Consider the following 23,438-nt stretch of genomic DNA (forward strand, 5'->3'; position numbering starts at 1 on the left):
TGGGACACAGTTGGAGAGTGCTGTGGCCTCTGCATGGAAGGGCTCATTCCTATGCACACCTGAAGCAAAGCTTGCTAGAGTAAGAGATGTAAGAAACAGAACTAAAAATAAAATGTGGGGGGAAAAAATGCAACCTTGTTCAGATACTAAACTTACCTAAAAGAAACTACAAAATAATATTTTAGATGATTAGTGAAATCTGAATATGAACAGGGCATGAGATAATATCAAGAAATTATGAATTTTGTTAAGAATATTAGCATTGTGGATTCGTAAGAAAACATCCATAGTTCTAGAATGCACACTGAAACATGGAGGAATGAGATGACAATGTCTGAGTATGTATGATGTCATGTGGGTACATTCGACTTATGGGGGGAATCACTTCGTAAGTTATATGAATGCCTAACCACTATGCTGTATACCTGGAACTAATATAATATTGAACGTCAACTGTAATTGAAAAATAAAATGTTTTAGAAAAGAGATGAAGCAAAAGTAGCAACATCTCAGTAATACTCGAATCTGAGATGAGGAATAGGAGTGATGAGGAATAGGGGTTCCTTAAGGCCCTCAAGGGGCTGACCCGCCCACGGAACAGAAGTACAGTTCTCTAGCTTGGCACTCAGGGACCCACCCTTGTCCCTCCTGTGTATGTGCCCACAATATGAACCACTCATGCCAGAACCAGAGGCTCTCCTCTGGCCTCTCCATGCCCCCAAATTCCATCCCCTAGAATCCTGCCTCTGCACCTTTGCACATGCTAGTTTCCCTTTGAAGATGCTGTTCCCTCTTTCTAGCCAAATCTGGCTCAAATCAGCCTTCTCCTAGATGCTCCCTACACCTCTCCAGCCTAGAGGGCTTTCCTCGGATTGTTCCCCAGCGTTGTTCTTTGTGTTACACACGTTCACTTTTAATGCAAGTTACGAGTCACTAGAGTTTTCTGCAAGTGCAAGGTCTACTCTCCATGAGCAGAGGCTGGTTCTCAGGTATTTTGATTGTTGTTTTGCTTTATATTTCCCCAGTACCCAACACAGTTCTCCAAACTCCCTGTCTCAACTCATGAACTAAGAGCCAGCTTAGCAATTCCTCTGGTCATTCAGCCTGTGTCTAAACATCACCACCTCTAAAACTCTTCCATGATCACGCAGCTAATGCCACCTGCCACTGCCCAAAGTCACCCTGTTCAGTCTCTTCATAACAGTTACCATGACTTGAAGTTAATTCTGTATTTGTGTATATTCTGCTTCCCCTCACTGAGGAAGGGAAGGATGTCATTTTTCTTGGTCATCCCTGAGTATTTCTTGGTATCCTGAGTGCCTAGAAAACGGCCTAGGACAGGGCCAGGAGCTCAATCAATATTTATTGAGTGAAAGAGAAAGTGTAGTTTTCCCAACTAGACTGCAAGCTCCCAGACGGCAGGATTTGGTTATTTCCTGGAGAAAGCCAGCACATGGTCATTGTTAAATAACTATTCATTGATAGTATGTGGGAGAAAAACAAAACCTACACTGGGTGTTGGGGGGAGAGGTCAGGGGACCAGGGTCCAGGCCACTCACTTAATCTTGGACTTTGGGTCATGATATCTCTTCTCTTGACATTCTCTCACAGGGCCTAGGCTTGGATGTCCGGGGCAATCCCTGCTCCCACTCTAGGATTTAATGAATGAGTGGCCGACACATGTAATACTTGGGCTGTCTGGGAGCACTAGTCATGGCTTGATAGCAATTCAGCCACCTGCTCCACCCCCCTTCACAAGTCCCTATCTTGGGCAGTCCCCTAACCATTACCTGGGTGCTCAAGTCCAACCCTGGCATCATTATCTTCCCCTGTGCAAATACGCCTTTCCTGTGTTCTCCTGAAGGCAGTACTGTCCACCCAGGCTCCTAGGCCAGAAGCCTGGGTGGTTTTTCTCCCCTCCTCCCTCTTACCCTTAGCCAATTAGTCAACAAGTCTTGCTGATTCTACTTCCTGAGTTGCTGCTGAATCCATCCTTTCCCCTGCCCTCCCTTCTCAACACTGTACTAGTAGTCCATCTTCGCCTGGATTTCTGCAAAGGCCTCCTAACTGGCCTCCCTTCCTCTGCTCTGACCTGTTCTGTCCCCTCTCCACCCAGATGTCAGAGTGAGCCTTCAAACGCCAACCCTACTTAAAACCCTTAAATGCCCACATGTGCCCTTAGGATGGACTCCAAACACCTTATCACCCACCAGGAATTGCATTATCTGGTCCCAACCCACTCCTTCTACAGCTCCTTAGCTCCCAAATTTCATGCCCCAGTCACTTCTTTCTGTTCCCCAAATGCACCTTTGCATTCACTGTGCCTGGTAAAGCCTTCCCCTCCCAGCCTCCTGCAGATCTCAGCTTAGAACCTCTTCTTCCAGGATGCCTTGGCTGTCTACATCTCCTGGTGTAATCGCAACACATTTGTGTTTCACCTCTCACAGCTCTTTTCATTCTGCCCGGCTCTATCTCCTTCACCCCCCCCCCCCGCCCCCACCACTACTTGATCCTGAGTCCCTTAAGGGCTAGATGGTCTCTGCCTTGCTTACTTTCTCAACAAAAGCACAGGTTTTGGTACCCAGCCGGCACTTAGCAAATACTAATTGGATGAATGACATTACACTAAAACTGCCTGGTGAAAATAGCGGCTCCATCACATGCTAGCTTTGGACTTGAACAAGTCTCCTAACCTCTGCCTCCTTCTCACCTGTAGACGAGGACAGTAATAGTACCTTTCTGGTAGTGTTGTCCTGAGGAGTCAAGCACTTAGAAGACCACTTGCACGTAAATTTGGCTATTCTTAATGTTTTTTGACACAAGCTTTCCCTGGATCTCACCCCATCCCACCGGGGAGGCCCAAGCATTCAGGTGCCTGTGCTCCGCCTGCAGAACAGTCACACCTAGGACCCTGCCCAACACCTCATCGCCTGCTCCGCCTGCTGCCCGGGTCTCGTGCACGCCCAGGGCCCCTGTCGGACGCGGACGCCAACGCTGCTGCCCAGTGAGCGACAGGAGAGGACGGGCCCGAGAAGGCTCCGCCTCCGCGCTTACGTCAGCGCGTCCGCTGCGTGTGACGCTCTGGTTGCCGCAGAGACGCCCCGCCCCCGCGCGGCGCTGCGGAACCGGAGCTCCGGGCGGCGTCGGCAGAGGCGCGGGAGGCAGTGAGGCCGGGACGCAGGAGCCGGCGCGGCGACCGCAGCGGGAGCGGCGGGGACGGAGCAGACCACGACGAAGGCGCACGGGCAGCCGGGCCGGGCCAGGCCACGGGGAGAGCGGCCGCCGGAAAGCGGGCGGGAAGCCGGGCGGGCCGCGGGCAGCCGCCGAGCCGCGAAGCGACATGGTGCTGCTCAAGGAGTAGTGAGTGTCCGGCCGGCCGTGCGGAAGCGAGGAGGAAGGCAGGGTCGGGATGGCGACCAGGGAGGCTGATGGCCCGCTGGAGGGGATGCAGCCGCCGGCCGGGGCCCGAGCGGGTGGAGAGCGCTGGGTGGGCTGTAAGGCGGCCCATCGGGGGCGGAGGGGGCCGTGAGGGCCGGACAGGGCCCGAGGTGGGACCAGTGGCGATAGAGAGGGACAGGCAGCACCTGAGGTGGGGCCCAAGGGGCAGCGAGGGCCGAATAGGCCGGAGGAGAGGCCGAGGGGACAAGGAGAGCGACGGGGCCTGAGAAGGGGTCAAGGGGACAGTGAGAGCCGGACAGGGCGTGAGGAGGGCTTGAAGGGATCCCGAACGCGGGACGAGATGTGGGTTGGTTCTTTAGTGGGGGCTGAGGGACGTGGGGACCAGCCAGGACTGCAGGAGTGGCTGAGAGGACCTGCGGAAGAGGGGGAGTGGTCTGGGGGGCTGAGAACTGTTGGACAAGGGCAGGCAGCGAGGGGAGGGCGGGGGGCTGCACAGCACTCGGGCTCAGAAGGTCGGGTCCCACCGCTTCAGGGATGGGGCTGAGACGATGGGGAGGAGTGCTGCGGGGAACCTGGGGAGCAAGTGGCTGCCGTAGGCTTCAGGGGAAGGACTAGGGAGGCAAGGCCAGGCTGGGGTGACAGGGGACGGAGCTAAGGAGATGGCAGAGGGGACTGGTGGCATGACGTGGTGCCCAAGTGGCAGGTGCAGAAGAGAAGGTGTTGCACAAAACTGCTTATTTAAGGTGATTGCTTGGAACTCGGAGACACTTGGGTGAGGAGTCCAGAAAATATTGGGGAGGCGCGAAGTGATATGGGGGAGTGATGGTGATGGAAAAAGGCTGGAATGTGAACAGGGCAGAAGACAGTTGGAAAAGAGAATGTTTGTGAATAAAGGTAAGAATTATTGGAGTGGCAGCGAGGCAGGGACGGCCTCGGGAATTCTCAGTCTTGGTGCAAAGAGATGGGGAATTGCTTTGAGGAATTGCGGAGGTTGCCATAAAGCCATTAATTGAGAAAAGACAGTGAAGGATGAGTGAGTGAGTTCTTGAGTAGTGACTGGGGAGTGGGCAACTGGTGACAGCCGGTGCAGGGAGATGGGCTTGCTCCTGAGCTCCAGGGGGTTGGAGGGGTGACAGGTGAGGAAGTTTGGATTGTTAAAGCTTTCAAATGTGAGAGGACCCATCCCTGTAGCTCATGGTTCCAAGGAAACATCTCAGGACTTTTTTTTTTCTTTCCAAAGAGGAGAGATTGGATTTATGTGTGCAAAATTTATAGTAAAATTGTACTTCCCTGGAGAAGAAGGCAGGTGGGCAGCATTCCAGAAACCCAGGAATTCTGAAAGTGGGAGATGTCCAAGTAGAGAGCAACTGGTGGAACTCACTTGGTCGCCAGGCAGGTGTGCGGAGGGGCTGTTTGCATTTTGTCAGTGAAGGCACTTCGCCTCATCCCAGCTGACTTGCTCTTTGGAGGTTAGGACATTTAGGATGTAGTGTGGAACTTTAGCAAAGGGAGCAGAAACTCAGGTGTCATCCCAGCTCGCCACTGCGTTTGAAGAGCATTATTTTGAAGCCCTTCTACCTTTATTTCTTGACATCCAGTCTGAAATCAATTCAGCCGGGCTTGGAGCTTAATGCAGTGAGGAGGGAAAATCTTGAGATGCCAACAGGAGGAGAGCGTGGTACACTTTGGGTTCTAATCTTGACTGTTCAGATGACAGACTTTTCCCATTGTCCTGATCCTTTTTTCTATTCCCAGATGAAACCTAGAATCTGTAGAAACCTGTAGTTTTGTAACGAAGATCAGGCAGGGAAGGGAAGGGACCTTCAGAAGAGATCTGAGTGCGTTTTGAAGAGAGGTCCTCCCTTCCCACTCTTTGTTCTCCTCTCCTTGAAGCCAGCCAGGGAAAGGCCCAAGGTGCCGGGGATGCAGAGCCTGCCTGTCATCTGCGTTTCCTTCCCGTCTGACTTGTGCTCTGTGTGTGCTCGGGCACGTGTGTGGATCCCTAGGCAGGGGACGTGGAGGGGGGCCTCCGAGACATTGGGCTGTGGCTGCAGCGTTGCAGCTCTGGGAAGGGTGCGAGTGAAGGTCACACTGAAGTGAGCAGAGCTCCAGTCAGCCCAGCACTGCCTCTGGGGCCCTATCCTTTGGAATTGCACCCTATTGTTGCTGGAGTGGGTCTGCTTCCAAGGAGCCAGGGAGAAACGTCCGGGTGTGCAGCTGTAAGGTAAGCAAGCCTCAGAGCATCCTGTCAGGAATCGGCTGACGCCGGTCATCCTTTTGGGGAGGAGACTTGGTGCCCACCCAGGGTTTAGAGGTTGTCCCTGTTGATTTTTCTGACACTTCCTCTAACAGGATTCTCCTTGATTGGATTTCTGCAAATTCTTGGATGTGATTTTGACTGCTGTTCTTGAAGATAAAAGGCTGATTGTTTTCTAGGAAGTTTCTACTGAGTGTGCAGAAATTGTGCATTGCCGCTTTTCTCTAATGGGAGGAGAGCATTAGTGGCAGCATCGCATAACCTGCAGGATTTACGTTATTTGAGTCCTTCTGGAAGAGGGGTGTTAGTAGGCAGTGAAGATTTGGAGCCCATTTTGTGTTTCCTGCTACTTTTCTGCCCAGTGCTTTGCCTGTAGTGTGATGTTTTTCTCAGACCCCTCTGTGTCCTCCTGTCTACCTGGGGACCTTTGTGGAACTAGAAAATAGTGATTGGACTATTTCCCAGCCCGGGGCAAGGATCCTGATTGGCGGCACCGCTGCACAGGACAGAGAGCATAGCAGCTCATGCTTCACCAAGCACACAAGATACAGAAGGCGCCGGGGGTTCCAGCTCGGATGTGGAAACTGACTGTCCCCACTCGATTTGTATGAATCCAAGCCAGCGTTTTTGTCTCAGCCCTCTGACCTCCAAGCTTTGAACTGGGGGTAGGCTGTTGGTTTGCGTTACAAATGCAAGCCACCCAGAGTGTCACTCGTCCTTGCACCTTTGTCGAGTTCTGACCAGTATGGTGACTGATCAGTTGGGGGGCCTATGGACAGCTTCTGGTTAGGACACAAGTTGGGTGTCCTCTCCTGGTGGCTTGCTGGTAGTAGCTTGTATTGTAATATCCTCTCTCAGAGCAGAGATGGTTGGTGCATGTTCTTAGAGTAATTAAGTCTCCAAGGAGCTTGGCCCCTTCCTAGCCTTTCACCTTGAGGGCTATTGTTGGGAGGTTAGGTCCCCAGAGATGTAAATCCCCAGGGCCCGATTCTTTGGGTATGAATCCTCCCTCCTCTTGGCTTCAGAGTTTGCAGGGGTGGGTCCTCCTGCGTTCACCTCTCTGTTTTACTAGACTCCTTGGTAAGTTTTGTTGAGGAAGATATTAGTGAAGAGAGGGAGGAGACAGTCCCAAGTGTGAGTCAGAGGCCTGGGGCGTAGCTGGTTAAGGGATAGGTTTGCCCTGAATCACAGGGCTCTAAATGGGCTGTCAGAAGGTCACAGAGCATCCTAGCCTTGAAGCACTTGGGGCCATTCTCTGCCGGGTTTCTGACAATAGTGTCATATGCAACAAAATGTTTAATACTATTCTAAGATGCTGCTTGAAAAGCCTAGGGCAGGTTTCAGAGGCTGACGTTGATACTGTTTTCCCTCTTTTATAGTCGCGTCATCCTGCCTGTGTCTGTAGATGAGGTAAGTCCTTCTTCATTTTTATCCATAGTTGTATATACTTGCTCATGACCATTAGCTAAGTTGGGCTCCAAGTAGCCCACACTCTTCGTATGGTTTTCATGTTTGTTCTAACGTAGAGATAATCAGTACTCGATGTGAATTTTCCTGGTATCACTTTCAGTTGAAGGAAGGCACTTATTTTGTATGTCTGGGCAACCGTGTGCAACCTGCCTCAAGCTGTTGGCATACTGGGTGACTAAATAGAAACTAAACCAGCCCCCTTTACCTGCCGGGACTGTGCCTGTTTGGGGACGTGTTATTGAGGGGACTGAGTGTGTGCATTTCTGGGACCTCCGTGACTCGACTGCGAAGTGTGCATGGCTCTGTCCAGTTGTGCAATAAACCAGCAGGGCAGGAAATCTCTGGGGCCCTCCTTAGCTACACTCTAGGTGACTGCTAGGAAGACCAAGGCCCAGAACCCTCCTTTTACGGAGCGCATGGAATACCAAATGGGGTTGGCCTGCCCTCTGTCCTTTTATGGTTCTTGGGCCTGCCGTCCCTGAATGGCGATCTGGCAGGATTTGCCACAGGAGGGTTCAGAGGCCATGCTGACTCAGAGCTGGTCTCTTGGACAGCAGAGAACTCGCACAGAGCCTCCCTGGTCCCACCCTTTCTCTGCACTTCTTCCACTCTCCTCTCCTGGCACAGCCTTGTTCTTTGCTTCCTTCTGAATCCACAGGGCACCCCCCCACAGCTTCCATGGAAGCTCAAGTTTGGGTGAAGTTTGTCAGCCGATCTAGTGCCCTCAGTCATTCTCTTTCCTGCAGTGTCAGCATGAAGCTCCAATCTGCGTGATAACTTCCAGTCTGTTCCAAATATGAAATGGACCTTGGAAAAATGAAATCCGGCCAACAGAGCCCGCAGCGTGTTTTAGATGAGACAAATATCCAAGCTTCTTGACCCCCCATAAGGGGCCCTTAGAGGGTTGTCTCCAGTGGTAGGCTACTCCTCTAAGAGCTGTGGACCTTTGGGGGAGGGAGCCAGAGATGGGCCTCGAACTTGGTCTGGGAATTCTGGGAAAGAAAGCTAAGAGAAGTGAGACTAGGGAAACGGGGACAGGGGGCTGGTAGAAGATTCTGCGATCCCTGGAGGCACCCAAGATTGACGTGGGGCCCATATGCTTCGGCTGACAGATGTTGGCTTGGGGGACCCTGTTAACCCACCTCCTTTGGGGGCCTCGCTATCTTTGTGAAAAATAGTAAGTGATGATTTTCTAAACCAGGAGGCCAAGCAGGAAGGCCCAGCGTGTCCCTTGCCCTGAAACTCAGCTCTTGGGGGTCCAGTGACTCCCTCTCTGCTGTAAAGCATGATCCCACCCACCCCCAGTCAGGAAGATGTCCCCAGGAACTCAGGAGTACCTCAGTGTGGTGTTTAGGGGTGAAGCCGATCTTTTCACAGGGAGTTTCTTGATGGCACGAAGGGTGGGAATATCTCTGAGAAGTGTGGCAGACCCAGGAGGGCCAGCGCTGTCCAGAGCGTGTCCTGGCTGCTCTGCAGTAAGGCTGGAGGGGCCGGAACACTGATTGCTTATGGCCGAGAATGGAGGGAAAGGGGAACTCACCTTCAGAGTGTCTGCGTTGAAAGATTTTTTAGCTTGTGATGGTTTTTGGGTTTTTTTGCAGCATTGAGGAAGTGGTGGGGTGGGGTGAGCAGAGCCGAAAGTCTAAGCAGGAGCTGGGGAAGTGCTGGTTAGGATTCATCTGGCTGCCTGGTGATGGTCAACCTGTTCTCAGCTGGAAACCGCAGATGAGAAAGCAGTGCATGGCCTAGGGTTGAAGCAGGAGTTGCTCTTTGGATGGCTTGAATCTTAGTTTCAGAAGATCAGAAAATCTGGAATGGGAGGCTGACGAAGAAACAAGTAATGACCAACTGTCTCAGAGTTTTTATCATTAACCCCATCCTGACTCATGGTTTCCATGGGAACAACCCATTGTCAGGTGACTGTTGGGTTCACTTCCTACTTGGAGGCGATGATTTGAGGCCCTCAGAGCTTTCTCCGTTAGGGGGAAAAGAGAAGAAAGAGAAGAGCGGGAACCATGTCTTTATAACGATCCTCATGGCCCAAATCAATATTTTGGAGCCGAATTAGCTTCTGGCTGGCCAGAGCCTTTGGCCACGTTGTTCAGGGTTTCTATGCATTCTGCAGCAGAGCAGGAAAGCCCTGTCTATGACATGGGTGTGTCCCCTACAGGTTCCTGGCTCAGGTAGGCCCACCCTCTGCTGTGGGCAGGGCTGTTTTACTTCTCATTTCTAGAGATATATGGCACCATCCCCCCTAAGGCGACTGGCCTGACAGGGCCACGTGGGTGGGACCAATAGCTCTGCTGGTTTTCATGACATGTACTTCAGTATTTCCTGTCTGCCTACTGCATCTTCCTGGGCTCCCACTCCCAGATTGCCTAAGTGGTGGAGTCTCTGTTTTCCTTAGCTGAGTATATTATTAGTTCTTTGGGACAAGGGAACAAACCTCAAGGGCAGGGAGCAGTGTCCTAGGTCTGAGGTGGCTGGAATCCCAGTCTCCAACTAGGGGCTCTTTGTCTGATGTAATGGTCTCACCCCCACTTCTAGCCTGTCTGAGTCTGGCTGCTTTCTGCTTTCCCAGGGTGTGGAGCCACTACGCCAAAGGGAAGCATCCCTCACTTGTAGCTTGTGGAAGCCAGTCTTACTTGCTTACCCCTTTGGATTAACAAAACTGCCTTCACTTGTCCCGTTGGGATTAAAGGATCAGACTATCAAGAGAGATTAATATGGCCTGCCCTCTGATTCCTGCCCCTGAAGAGGAGCCAATGAAGGGGATGAGTCTGCCTGGAGCCCCTCCCCAAGCAGCACCACCATCAGGCAATGCAGCCCGGCCACCAGGCTCTTTCCCCATTCTGCCCTTTAGGATTGCTGAGTCAGTGGTTAGATGTTCTCATGACTTCTTTGAAACAGAATTACTGTTCCTTCTTAGGTTCAGCCAAACCCTGACCCACTTGGTAGGGGTTTTCGTGTGTGCCTCAGCTAGGGAGTGGCCTTGGAAAGGCACAGGGACAGCTTGGGGGTTCCGTGGGGGCTTTGAAGCAACACCGATGTTGTTCTGGATTAGCAAGGTCAAGATACCTCGCCGTCACCCACATGTCCCTCTATGGGATTAGCTGAGCCTTGATGGCTTCCCTGGGCCTTTCCTGGGCATTTTGTGCTGGGATTTTGCTTTGGATGTTAGGTCTCTTTCAGCTTCATGCTAAACAGTGAATTGTCCTGGTCTGCTGCTTCCGCCTTCTGGAATTTGCCCAGAAATTTCCCTATGGTGCTTAGGAAGCTGCCTGGTGGAGTAGGTGTCCAAGTCTGAGGTGAAATAGCCCTGGAAGCTGCTTCTGCTCCTTGCTCTTGCAGGCAGTGGTTTAAGTGGCAGCTGCCCAGAGACTCAGCCTCTCTGTTTTAATCTCAAAGGGAAACAAAATGCTCTCATCTTTCACTCCTGGGAGTACCAGGAGCTTAGAGAGGGGGCATAGAGGGCAAGGAAAACCTTTATCTTTCCCCACAGCATGTTGGGTAATCAAGTACCTTTCTCTCATACTTTGTAAATTGTTGTGCCTGATTGGCACTGGCAGAGACAGGGAAAATGCATCCTTTGATATAGATATAATTTGCTGCATTAACTGTTCCTGTTCATTCCCTTTTCACCTTACGTTTCCCTCCGCACAGCTTCCCTCAGAGAGACGGGAGCAGAAGGGCCAGGCCAGAGCACTGCCCAGGTCATTGGCCCTAACACTGAGTTGTCCTGAGGGGGTCAGAGGAGGCCAGTGATCTTGACTGGTGACTTGATAGGGTGGCATGTGACCCAAATAAAGGAAAACTAGGCTTTGCCATCTAGTGGGTGCCAACACGGAGGGTGTACCCAGCCAGCACAGACCTTGGGGTAGGAATCTGTGCTATCTAATATGGGAAGCAGGGCACTTGCTTCAGCCCTGCCAGGAATCTGGAAAGCATCAGGAGGCCTGGTGGCCTGCAAGCCTTTTCTGAGCTGCTGGCAGGGTGAGGAGAGGCTCAACGTTGGAGAAAAAGCAAGTAGATGAGCCAGTTTCATAGCAGAGGTGGATTTCACAGAGCACTGGGTAACTTTCTTTGACAAGAAGTTGTGTCTTAGGATCTGTTTAAATGAATAGGATAAATAGACTTCAAGCAGTTAACCCAGATCTTGTTTGGGGGTCTTAACAGCAGAAGCAGGTCCAAGGACAAAAGCTACCTTGGACTCTGTACTCTGTTCTCTGGGTGGATGGTGGTATGAAAATGGGAAGGATGAAATGAAACACCTCTGATGGCTAAAGAGCGGCCATGGAGCAGCGTTCTTGGTTGCTTTGGGCGGATTTGGGTAAGGCCCCATTTGAAACTTCAGAATGAGTTCTCGGATGAGGGGACCCAGAGTGTTCTAATTGGAAGTTACCGGCAACTGGACTATGTGTGACTCCCAAGAAGATTGCACATTGACAATTAACTCCCATCTCCCCGTTACTGTAGTACCAGGTAGGACAGCTGTATTCTGTGGCTGAAGCCAGCAAAAATGAAACGGGTGGTGGTGAAGGCGTGGAGGTCCTGGTGAACGAACCCTACGAGAAGGATGGTGAGAAAGGCCAGTTCACACACAAGATCTACCATTTACAGAGGTACGTGCTGTGGCTCCGAGCCGGAGGTGGCCTGGTTTTGAAGTGGAGATAATGGATCATGGGGGGTGTTTCCAGGCTATTAGCTGGTGGCTCAGGTTGCTTCACCTGTGAGAGTGGGTGTAGGTGGTAGTACGTCTTTGTTCATTTAAAGGGTTTTTGTTTTGCTTTTTATTTTTTTAAAAGTAACCCTTGCCCCACCACGTTCCCAGTCCCCAGAGGTGAAACACGTGTTTAGTTTCTTGTGGGCCCTTCTCACAGAAATACTCGTCATTGTGAGGATAGATGAAGAGAGAGAGAGAAAGAGAGAGAGTGCGTGTGTAAAGGGGTGTTCATTTCTTTTATTGTTATCTCACATAAATGAGATCACACTAATATATACTGTTCTAGACTTTGCTCTTTGTTCCTTACCGTATCATATCTTTCTTTCACTGCTGTCAGCATATTTGGTCTCAATCTTTTGAAGTACACATAGTATTATTTTGTACAGCTGTGCTGTAAGTTGTTTTCCCAGTCTTCTCTTATGTATGTTTATAGTCATTTCCAGATGTTTACATACAGTACTCCAGTAAAACGCCTTCTGCGCAAATCTTGTGATGTACTTGTATATGTAGAGCTATAGTAAATGTTCCTAAAAGTGGAATTGCTGGGTCAGGTAGTATTTTAAAGTCTGATATTGAAAAATCAGCTACTAGAGAAATTTCGGTACCTCTCTCTGGATCAAAGACATACATATTTAAATATTTGAACTGATTTGTGTACCAAAATCCATAGCAAACCACACAGATTTGCTGAATCCCTAAACAAAGCAATAATATTTCAGCAAACTCTGAGCGCACCTAAAGGCCATTGAAAGCAATAGTAAGTATATACCAGCTTGAATGGAGGTTTAACCACGCTAGTTTTAGAAACTGTCCAGAATTGGAAAAAAAAAAACCTGAATATTTTTAAAATTGTGGTAAAATATACATAACACAAAATTCACCATTTTTAAGGGTATAACAGTGGCATTAAGTACATCTCACATTATTGTGCAACTTAAAACCTTTTTTTTTTTAAACTTTTATTTTTTAAGTGTGTTTTTCCAGGACCCATCAGCTCCAAGTCAAGTAGTTGTTTCAATCTAGGTGTGGAGGGCGCAGCTCACAGTGGCCCATGCAGGGATTGAACCTGCAACCCTGGTGTTAAGAGCATTGTGCTCTAACCACCTGAGCTAACCGGCCGCCCCAAAACCTGAATCTTAATTTCTAGTCACCAAACTGAACTAAAACCAATTGCATCTTCATTGGGTAAAATCCCTCATTTAATGTGGTGTGCTGCTCTGGAAATGTAAGATGCTAGCCCAGAGCGCACCAGGATTCTGTGAGTGCTGGAGCCGGGAAGGGGGCATCGCTGTGAAGTGGGGGTTGGGGTGGGGGGAATCTCACCCTGATCCCATGTCCTAGCCAGTGTGCTTTTTCCTTCATGTCTCCTCTTCATCCTCCTCTATTCCTGCCGTGAGTTAACTGCCAACCAATCCTTACCGAGCCATTCACAGTTGATTAAAATAAGGCTCGAGATGTATGCCAACTGAAAAATAAATTTTAAAACATTTAAAAAAATAATAATAAGGCTCGAGATATGCTTTCCCTGTAGTTGCATTTGTGTTTTTTAAAGAGGATTTTGAAAAAGGACAGTAGAAGGGCCCAGTTGTTGCCTCAGGACTCAGTTGGTCCAACCATTCAGAGAAGAGGTCTGAACCTATGGAGGTCTGTAGGACCTGTCTTACCCTCTTCCTTACAAGAGGGTATAAACTTTGAGCTCCTACCACTACTCTTTCTTTAACCCCAAACACCCAACTGCAAAAAAAGAGGAAAATGTGCTGAATGCCACACCCACCTTCCCCAGGAGGACCAGCCTTCCTGTCAGCCATCTAGTTAGTTACCCCATTCAGAAACACGGGTTCACCAACACCCTCTTCCTCGTCCCTTATATCAAATCAAGTTCTGTTGACTCCATCTTCTTAGGACCTCCAATCTTCCCATTTCCTTTCATCAGTTACTGCGATAGCTCTTAACTGGTCTTGCTTTCCATCTCTCCACACAGCGTTGAGCGTTCTGTCCAGAAGGCAGAGCTGTTGCTCCCCAGCTTACAAGCTATAGATGGCTTCCCTTTGCCCTCCAGATAAGGTCCACACCCTTTGACATCACTCACTGCATCTTTTATGACCCAGCCTCTGCAGGTTCTCTTGTATGCCCCACCTTACTCACACCTTACACTAGCTTCTCTGAACTTCTCTCTCTTCTCCCATCTTTTCTCACCCCACTCCTATCCTTTTGCCAGCTCAGTCCTCTTCACTCTCTATTCTGTGTGTTTGTTTATTTCTTACTCTCCTGAGGAGCGTCCCCATGCACCATGTTCTCGGCTCTGCCTCCTGAGCCCTGTGCTTGCCCATTATGGCACGCGCTTAAGTGTTGTCCTCTGCCTGGCTGGTTATACTCCCCACTAGAATGTAAGCTCCTTGAGGGCATGAGGCATGTCTGTGGAGTGCTGTATGTATCGCGGTGCCTGGCACATGGCAATACTGAACTGAGTGGGTGTGGCAGTGAGTGAGTAAATCTCAGAGGATCGCCCTGAGTGAGCTCTGCACTGGGTTAGCGCTTTCTTCTTAGGCCTCAGGCGCTAAAGCGGATGAGCTTGCTGGAGCCTGCTAAAGACGACTTAGATTACCAGTGAAAAACTAAGGAAGAGGGATATATGTACCTTTAAAAAGTAACAAGAAGAGCTCTTACTGAACATGCTGTTCTGTAACCTGAGATGAGAAGAATTGAATAGAAGAAACTATTTTGTCCTGGGAGGCAGATGGCCCCCAGGCCCTCCCTGCCATCCCAGAACTGACAGTAGCAGATCAGATCATCGTGAGTCCCATATTCACTCTGGCCCATAAACCTGGACTGGGACAACCTTGGAGGTATCTCATCATTGCAGTGTAGGATATAACGCCCTGGGCCTGGTGAGCTCTGGAGAAAAGCATAATGATAATACAATGGCTGATAAACCATGGCAGGTTAGCTGGGGTGTCATCTGCTGTCCTGTTTCTGGTGGGTCGTGGGGCAGGATGTGGGTGGATGTTAGTAGCCAGCCAAGCTCGGGGTCAGGGGGGTCAGGCTCTGACAGGTGGCTTCTAACACACCGGACAGAGTAACCTACTGATGGAAGTTGACTTGTCAATGCCCCATTGAAGAAGCTGGAGCTGTGGCCTGAAAAATGTGATGTAAAATCCCATATTCTTCTAATTCTCTCCTCCATTTCTCTTCATAACCCCTTTTTCTCACTATAGCAAAGTACCCACGTTTGTTCGAATGCTGGCCCCAGAGGGAGCCCTGAATATACATGAAAAAGCATGGAATGCCTACCCTTATTGCAGAACTGGTGAGTGCAGACCTGGTTAGTAGCTGGAGTTCGGGCCCCAAGATGGACAGAGGGTGTGGTCAAGCAGACCCAGTGTTGGGGGTGATTTGGGGTTTTGGGTCCCACACACATTCTCCAGATTAAGCTAGTGGAAGAATGAGTTTAGGGACTCCTTTCAGGCTGAGGCTGGCGGTGAATGCCAGTGTCGTCTAGTACAATTTGGCAGCCAGCTGCATGGGAACCATCAGATAGTCATGGGCTGAGATGGCACAGAACCAACCCCTCTTATTTGGGGGTGGTATGATAATTTTGATTGTTTTCAGTGATTACAAAAGTAATATTCTCAGTTTAAATTTTGGAAAGTACATATAATTAGAAGAAAATAATGCTCATGCTTCTCCCATCCCTCGGCAGTGACTGTGAACATTGTAGTGTCTTTTTTCTAGTTCTCCTTTTTAATGCTTACACATACATACATATGTAAAGTCTCCAGACACAGTTTCCAGACAAAGTTTGGATCATATCATATTATTAAATCGCTCATTTTACTCAGTAAATGGAGAACCTTAAAGCTGTCACTACGTAGTCTCCTACTTTTTAAAATTTGTAATGGCTGCATAGTATTCCATTGCATGAATGTACTGTGATCTTGTTAAACCACTCCCTTATTGTTAGATACTGAAATTTTCCATTTTAATGTGATGTATTTGTTTTGGCATTGAGGTCAGGGACTCTTGAGAGAGGCAGCAGTCAGAGGACAGAGCCTGGACACCAAGAACACATAGCAAAGGAAACTGATGTTACTGGGGAAAAGTACAAATAAGCCCAGTCTTTGATGACAAAGGATTTAGAAACAGCTATCCCTCAAATATGTTAGATAATAATACATGGTGTGTGCATGCCAGATTTGGATAGGGGTTGGGGGCAAGGAGGAGAAAAGGTACTGTTGAGAGCCCTGAATCAATGGCTTGCGCTAAACCAACATGTTCTATAGTTAAAAGTGGAAGTGAAATTATTTTCTTAATCTTGGCCGGTCTCCTATCTGGAGTTTCTGGAAAAGAAAGATTGGAACCTCCACAGAGAACTTTCTATTCTTGATCTGGGATTCCATTTGAGTAGTGCAGACTCCTAGTTTTCCAGGATTTCTAGGTCTCAAAAGCCACCTCAGAGTAGATCTCTTGGAGGGCCCAAACTGGTACTGATCCATCTCCTATGGGGGTCCTCAGAGGTCCCCTAGAACTTGTCTGTGAGGTGTGTGGCCTTTTCCCAGCCAGCCTACATTTGTTTGCACACAGTCTGGCTCTGGGGTCCTTCCGCCATCCTCTGCTTACATGGACTACTCCCGTTGCCTTACTTGTTGGGATCTGGCACTCCCTAGATTGTATCTGATGAGGACGCTCCACCCATGTGATTGTTATCCTGTGAACTTCGGAATGACTGACGTCTAGGGCACAGGGTCATTGCTCCCTCCAGTCCTCAGGGGCCCTATACAGATTCAAGAACCTCGTGTCAGGAGGTCAACAGTCATTGATGGGCCCTGGGATGTGTGGCACTTCAGAATTTTATTACTATAACTGAAAATGTGAATGTCACTATTCCCTAAGCATTGGGCAGGAAATTGTTAATATTCTTAGAAAACAGGCATGCACCTGGGCAGCCGGTTGGCTCAGTTGGTGAGAGCGTGGGCTCTCAACAAGGTTGCTGGTTCAATTCCCTCATGGGATGGTGGGCTGCGCCCCCTCCCACTAAAGATTGAAAACGGCGACTGGACTTGGAACTGAGCTGTGCCCTCCACAACTAGCGTGAAGGACAACGACTTGGAGCTGATGGGCCCTGGAGAAACATACTGTTCCTCAATTAAAAAAAAAAAAAATGAGGCATGCACCCACTTTCTTAAAAGACAATGTGCACTGTGCCTGGGTATGTCTGGTCTAGGGCCAAAGGTGAATTTTCTTGATGTCTAACAGAGTAGCAAGCATTGAGTATGCATCATAAGAACCTTAGCCAACTTGGCATAAAGGAGGCAAACGGATAGCGTGCACTCCTCCATGCCTGGGGCAGGGTTCTGGGTACACAGCTTGTGCCAACTGAGAGATGCCACTGTCCTCTGAGTAATTCTGGGGAGTGTGCTGCAGCTGACATGGGCATTTTTCTAGACACCAAATGTTCGTTCACATATTATCCTGATCCTTGGCCAAAAGATAAAAAAGAGATAAAGGTAATTTCTAAGTACTACATAAAGAGGAGAGGCAGAGAGAGGGGGGAAAGAAGGTTGGTTTCTTCAGCAGGTGCTGACCTATCATGTGAAATGAATATCTTGAATCTTAGATCTGTTCAATTAGATGCTTACTCTTTTAAAATAAGAGAGATAAACAAGGATGGTTACTTTCCAGTTTCCTCTGGGGGTTGATAGGAAAAAGATGATTAGCTGAAACATCTAAGCTTGACCTGAGGATATCAAAGTTTGAGGTGAGATGGATAAAGAAGCATGGATTAAATTCCTCATGCGTTTTAGAAGTCTCTAACCTTATTCTGAGTGGAATGAAAACGGATTTGGAATACTCGACTCATTATCAGCTCTTTCTGTCCTCTTATTTCTCCCTGTCTCTTTCCCGTGTTGTTGATAGGTTGGGGCGTGAGTTCGGGGTAAGGTGGGGTTTGGTCTGTGAATGAAAGTAGGAAGAGGAAAATAAATGTTTCTCCTTTCTACCTCTCCCTCTAGCCTTAACCCTCGGCTGAATACAGTCTCACTAAGCCATGGTTTTAAAGTACTTTATTAGTCTTATTTGGAAATCCCAATTTTATAACTACAAAGTGTTTCCTGGGAGTTTTCCAGTGTGCCCAGGGTTGCAGTTTGAAGAAAAGAGAATGCTATGAATGCAGAGGGGCAAGGAGGACTAGAGATTAGGGGTGATTGTTTGGTCACCCAAATTGGCAGTAAAAGCCACGGAGGGTCACCACCTTCAGATTAGTTTCAGAAACCCAATTTGTCAGAACTCAGTGAATCTGTTTCTCACGGTCTCAAAAAGACTAATGTATAAAACCCCCATATGCCAATATATTAAGTTATGTTGAAATACAAAATTACTAATGAAACCAGATCTTCCTGTTTCCTGATGAGGGCATTCTTTCCTTGTGGATTCTTCTGCATGAGAAACCAAAGTATAATCAGAATGCCAACAGGTAGTGAAAATGTTCACTTGCTTACACGATCAGACATTTGAGTCTGTTGATTACAAACTGGAGGAGAAGGTTACTTGGAGAACACGGATTCAGAATCAGGTGGTTAGTGGAACCTTAGTGGCCAGTGTCACCAGGCCAGCCCACCATTGCTGTCCACACTCCCCGGATGGGACTGCTACAAGTGCCAAATTCGCAGCCCAGGGCTCCTGTTCCCAGGACAGCGCTGGAAAATTTTTACCAAATTGGCCTCTTTGGACTTCCCTTCACTGGATATTATACATCTCATTTCATTTTTGTTAACACGGTTTTCTCCAGGCTGGTAACAGGGCAGTTATTTCAGTAAGCCTTTCAGTTATAATCTTCATCTGGTGCTTTCTGACAAGTTTCTTTCACTGGAGTCGGGGAAATTACTATAGTCTCTTGGGTTATTTCTATAGAAGGTGTATCTTAGCCCTTATATTTCACCTTGTCCTCATCTCCACCTCAGAGGTAACTTCAGTTGCCGTTTTGGACTTATGGGGTCTGATGCTTAGCCCCCTAAACGGTCCAAACACGGCAGTGTGGCATCTGTCAGAAATTGAGATAACTCCTAAATTCAGAGGGTACAGAATGATCTGGGCTGCTGTCTAGAGGAGAGCTAGGCCATTCCCCAGTGACATTAGAGCTGCAGTCATTTTCTCTGATAAATAATTGAACTGTGCTTTCCGAGGGGGTCTCGTTACAATGAGCAGGAGTGTAGAGGGTGAGAGGTTTGGTTACAGTGAGAGGAGAGGGATGCAGAAGGCAGATAGACCGCGCCTGGCCTAAAGTGCCCTGCTCTGTGCCCTGGGAAGTGGGTGGGGGTGAGAGGACACCAGGTGACGCCCTGCAGCAGAGTGGGGGGGTCTCAGTGCTTCAGCTCCTCAGCCCGTCCCCTTTCCTCGCCCAGCCAGAACGAATCTCAGCGAGCTGATAGTGGCATCTCTTTAATTAAATTCCACATTTGGTCTTTTGGGGTTTTTGAATGATTGAAACGTGAGAGTTGGTGCATGTGAGGGACCAAATGCACTCACGGGGGCTGGGAGAGTGATTGCGGAATAAGCCCCAGGGAGCGGAGAACTCTCTGGCCACCACGGCCTGTGAGGCTAAGGGCATCCTCATTATTCATCCTCATTAATCGTTTTCTCTCTTCTTTCCATGTCCTTGCCTTGGAGCAGTTATTACAGTAAGTATTTTCGGGGGGGTTGGAATTGTAGATGATTTAGAAGAAAAGAAGAAATAATTGGAATTGCACCAGAGGGTCCCGGGTATCCCTCTTTTTCTCTTGGGTGACTTTTAGAGCTGTTGAAGCTTAACCCTTTCTGTCCTAAGGGGGAACCTGTTCATTGGCACAGTGGCCTCTTGCTTTAAGCTACATTGGCCTGTGGCTTTGTAAGGTGCAGCAGTCAGTACCGTGGTGTCCCAGCTCTGGGTCTTACAGGTACAGAATGTCCCGCGGCTCTCCCTTACTCTCCCCAGGTCGTGCCTTTTCAGGGTTGTACAGAAACGTCTGTTCAGCTGACCTGAGTGGGGCTCTTCTTTTGGGCATCTGTCGACCCCAGTGAGCACTGGCCCTTGGCAACATGATGAAGGCAGGAAGGTGTCTTGTCCATGACCATCCCCTGTGTTGTTGCCCCTTCTCTCCACCCAGTGCCTCGTCCCTGCCCGTTAACTTAGGCAGTTGCCGGAAACCTCATTCCTGCTAAGGAGTAAACGGGCTAATGTGTTCCTCCTTTGTGTGGTTCCAATTTTTAAAAAGCCCTAAGGGAGGAAGACAGTAATTAGCATGAAGGGTTAATTTGCTGAAAAGAGAACTTCCAGCCTCAGCAAAAGGCTGGCTGGGGGAGTAGGGCGGTGGTGACATTTCTGGTTGGTTAGGAAGTCTTCCTATGTTCTTCCCACACTGTTAATCAACCGTTAGCACCCTGTGCATAGGTGGGATGGCAGAGAGGTTACATCCATGGATTTTGAAGTCAGACAAAGCTGATTTTTGAGGCCCAGCTCTATCATTCTCCCTGCGGCGTTAGACAAGTCACCTCACTCCTTTGAGCTTCACTTTCCTCGTCTGTAAAATGAGGGCGATATTACTGCAGACCTCACAGGCTGGGATGAGGATTGAATGAGATAATGCATGGCTAGCATGTTGTGGGCTCCCAGTCAAGTTAGCTATTACTACAGGGCAGAGGCTAGAGTGTCTCGACTGCCTATGATCCAGTCATGGGAGATGGTCGCTCTCCAACTTTGAGTCTGGTGACCGTAAGGTTGTGGTTTTTTTTTCTCTCCCTTCCAGAATGAGTACATGAAAGAAGACTTTTTGATTAAAATAGAAACCTGGCACAAACCAGATCTTGGCACCCAGGAGAATGTGAGTAGCACTTCCCAAGACCCCCAAGGACTTCAAGCCTCAGGGCATGGTCCTGAGGCTCTGCCCTGTAGCTTCACCATCCCTACCTTGGGGTCCTCTGTGTGCCCACCTTTTTCCTGGCCAGGAAGGCAACAGCCTCTGCCTAGACCTGTCCTGCTAGCATGGGATTGTTCTGTCACTAATTAGTAAAATACGCTCTCTAAGGCTCCTTAAGGGGCCTTGTCATAGTACTGGGATTGGTCTAAAGTACAACTCCTGGCATAAAAGAGCTATATTTTTAAAACACCAAAAGTACAGCCTCTGTAGAGCACAATTTGCCAATAATTCCTCACATTTAAAATACACCTTGACTGTAGCAATTCCATATAACGATTATGTGTGCACGTGTGTGAGATAACATACAAGGAGATTCGTTGCAGCATTCTTTGTGTAGCCAAAGATTAAAAACAATAGAGAGCCCATCCGTAGGACACTGTTAAATAAATTGTGGTGCAGCCATATAGAAGTATATTATGCAGCCATTTAAAAGAACCAATAAGGAACAGTCGTCAATGTATATTGTCCAATGAAGAAAGGAAGATGCAATACAGTGTGTATGTGTGCTACCATTTATATTTAAAGAAAAATCTTTGCACGTGGATGTTCGTATGTGCATAGAATCTGGTAGCAGTGGTGTTACTCAGGGTTGGAGTGGGAGGAGAGAGTTACTCTTTATCATATCCTTTGGTACATTTTGAATTTGTATCATAATTTCATATCTTGTACATATGCAACCTGTTTAAATTAATTAATTTTTAAAAGCATCAAAATAAGCAGTATATGGCTAAGCAGGCAACATCTCCACGAGTGTTTATAGTCTTTACAAAGAAGGAACATATGGAAATAATGTAGGTACGAAAGGTAGCCTGGGAGGGTTTTGACCTGCTGAAGTGGTAATTAGCCTGAAAATTCAGAGCATTAGTGCTCAAATATATGTCCACTTAAAATCCATCCACCTGTCCCTTTGGATAATTTTGTAGGTGATTCTTTACCAGTAGAAATCTCACTTCTCTGGCTATGGGAATAGCTGTTCCTTCTGGGTAAAGAGTGCTTTGTACCTGACAAAAACTACACAGTGGTCCTTCTCATTCCTGCAGGTGCATAAACTGGAGCCTGAGACCTGGAAACATGTGGAAGCCATATATATAGACATTGCAGATCGAAGCCAAGTACTTAGCAAGGTAGGTCCTCCTGAGAGATGTGGCTGGCCTTTGAGATGCAGAAATGACATCTAAGTGTCAGAGAAACCACGGAACCAGACCCAACTTGGATCGAAGGGAAGTTTTCTCTTGGATATGATTTTATTTTTTAAATTAGTATTAAGTTCCCTTGTCTTGACCTGGGGATACAGCAAGGAAATAGTGGCCTCGATTTATGTATCCTGTTCGGCCTCTGGAAATTATCACTGGACAGCGCAGGTGCTCTCGGCAGCCCTGAGGGTGATTTACCCGGCTAAAGTGATACTTAGCCTGAAACTAGTTCTCAAAGTTATTTTTCCAACTCAGAAACTAAGAAACATTTTTCGCCTGCCTGTTGTGTTTGGAGTCCTCTGTTCTGGTGGGTTCCAGGTAAGGAGCACAGACATATGAAAAGACAAGTCCCCTGCCCTCAAGAAGTTGATAGTGTTTTCTCAGAGTGACAAACATGGCAGCAGGCACCTGGGAAAGGACAGTCCGCTGCTGGATCATAAAACTGGAGAGACTGGGGACCAGGTCTGTCCTGCTCACTACTATGCTCCCTGGAAGTATGTTTTTAGGGAAGGAGAGGGTAGTTCCCCCTCATTCAGTACTCTTCCTGTTTGACAGGCCTGTTGGGATCCGGGCACAGGAATTTGGCTCTCTGCCCATTAGCAGGAATAAGTGTTTGCTCTCCATATCCCAGGGCTGTAATGCCTCCTTCCTAGAATCACTCTGTGTGCTTAAGGTATTTTGATGTGTGCATGTCCAAAAAGATGAAAACCATCTTGTGCTTCCTTACCTGATATCCCCATTACCACCTCAAAAGGTTAACGATTTTTCAAAAAACTTTTTATTGAAGTATAACATATATAGCAAAGTGAATTTTTCGTAAGTGTACATACAGCCTGATGGTTTTTCTCAAACTGAACATACCCCAATATTTCTGAAACAGAAATACTAGCAAAGAGTATGACTCTTCGAGTATTTTGTCAACTCTAGTTATCTCGTGTTGAATGGAGAGAAGCAGAAGTGGGGAAGATTTACTTTTTTAAAGCACATATAAATGATCTCCTTAGCTTTGGGAAATACTTTATGACTGTGTGTGTGTGAGAGAGAGAGAGAGAGAGAGAGAGAGAGAGAGAGAGAGAGATGGGGGGGGAGAGAAATATTTGTTATCTTTGTTATTTTTGTTAAGTAGATGCTATAATGAGTTTGCTTTTCCTGGGCGCATATTAGTCAATGCAGAGAAATAGCCAAAGATTAAACTTTTGTTATGGTTAATTAACACACAGCATTGACTGCATTATAAATCAGTGAAGTGATACTGACAATCATATACAAGATGATACTATACATTGAACAGTCTGTGTTCTATACATTGAACATTTCCAATTATGATTTTATTAAAACAAGCCAGTTTGAAACAAAAATCAAGCCAGAGGGAGATCAGATTAGAATATTTCAGCAGTGACAGCCAATTGTTCTCAGCTCTGGCTGTGTTTTAGAATCACCTTCAGAGA

At 48.0% G+C, this 23,438-nt stretch overlaps 1 protein-coding gene across 1 annotated transcript in view; it reads left to right on the forward strand.

Annotated features, from left to right (window-relative positions):
* The first annotated feature begins 3,115 nt into the window (after positions 1-3,115).
* Positions 3,116-23,438, forward strand: part of PITPNA (phosphatidylinositol transfer protein alpha) — a 36,861-nt gene continuing 16,538 nt past the window's right edge. The window contains exons 1-7 of the mRNA XM_081028973.1: positions 3,116-3,360; positions 7,036-7,066; positions 11,603-11,748; positions 15,065-15,156; positions 19,515-19,522; positions 20,627-20,701; positions 21,838-21,921. Coding sequence (XP_080885099.1) covers positions 3,341-3,360; positions 7,036-7,066; positions 11,603-11,748; positions 15,065-15,156; positions 19,515-19,522; positions 20,627-20,701; positions 21,838-21,921 — 456 coding nt within the window. The 5' untranslated portion in view covers positions 3,116-3,340. The remainder of the gene's footprint in view (positions 3,361-7,035; positions 7,067-11,602; positions 11,749-15,064; positions 15,157-19,514; positions 19,523-20,626; positions 20,702-21,837; positions 21,922-23,438) is intronic.

The sequence above is a fragment of the Rhinolophus hipposideros genome, assembly GCF_964194185.1.
Source record: "Rhinolophus hipposideros genome assembly, chromosome: 20".
NCBI lineage: Eukaryota > Metazoa > Chordata > Mammalia > Chiroptera > Rhinolophidae > Rhinolophus > Rhinolophus hipposideros.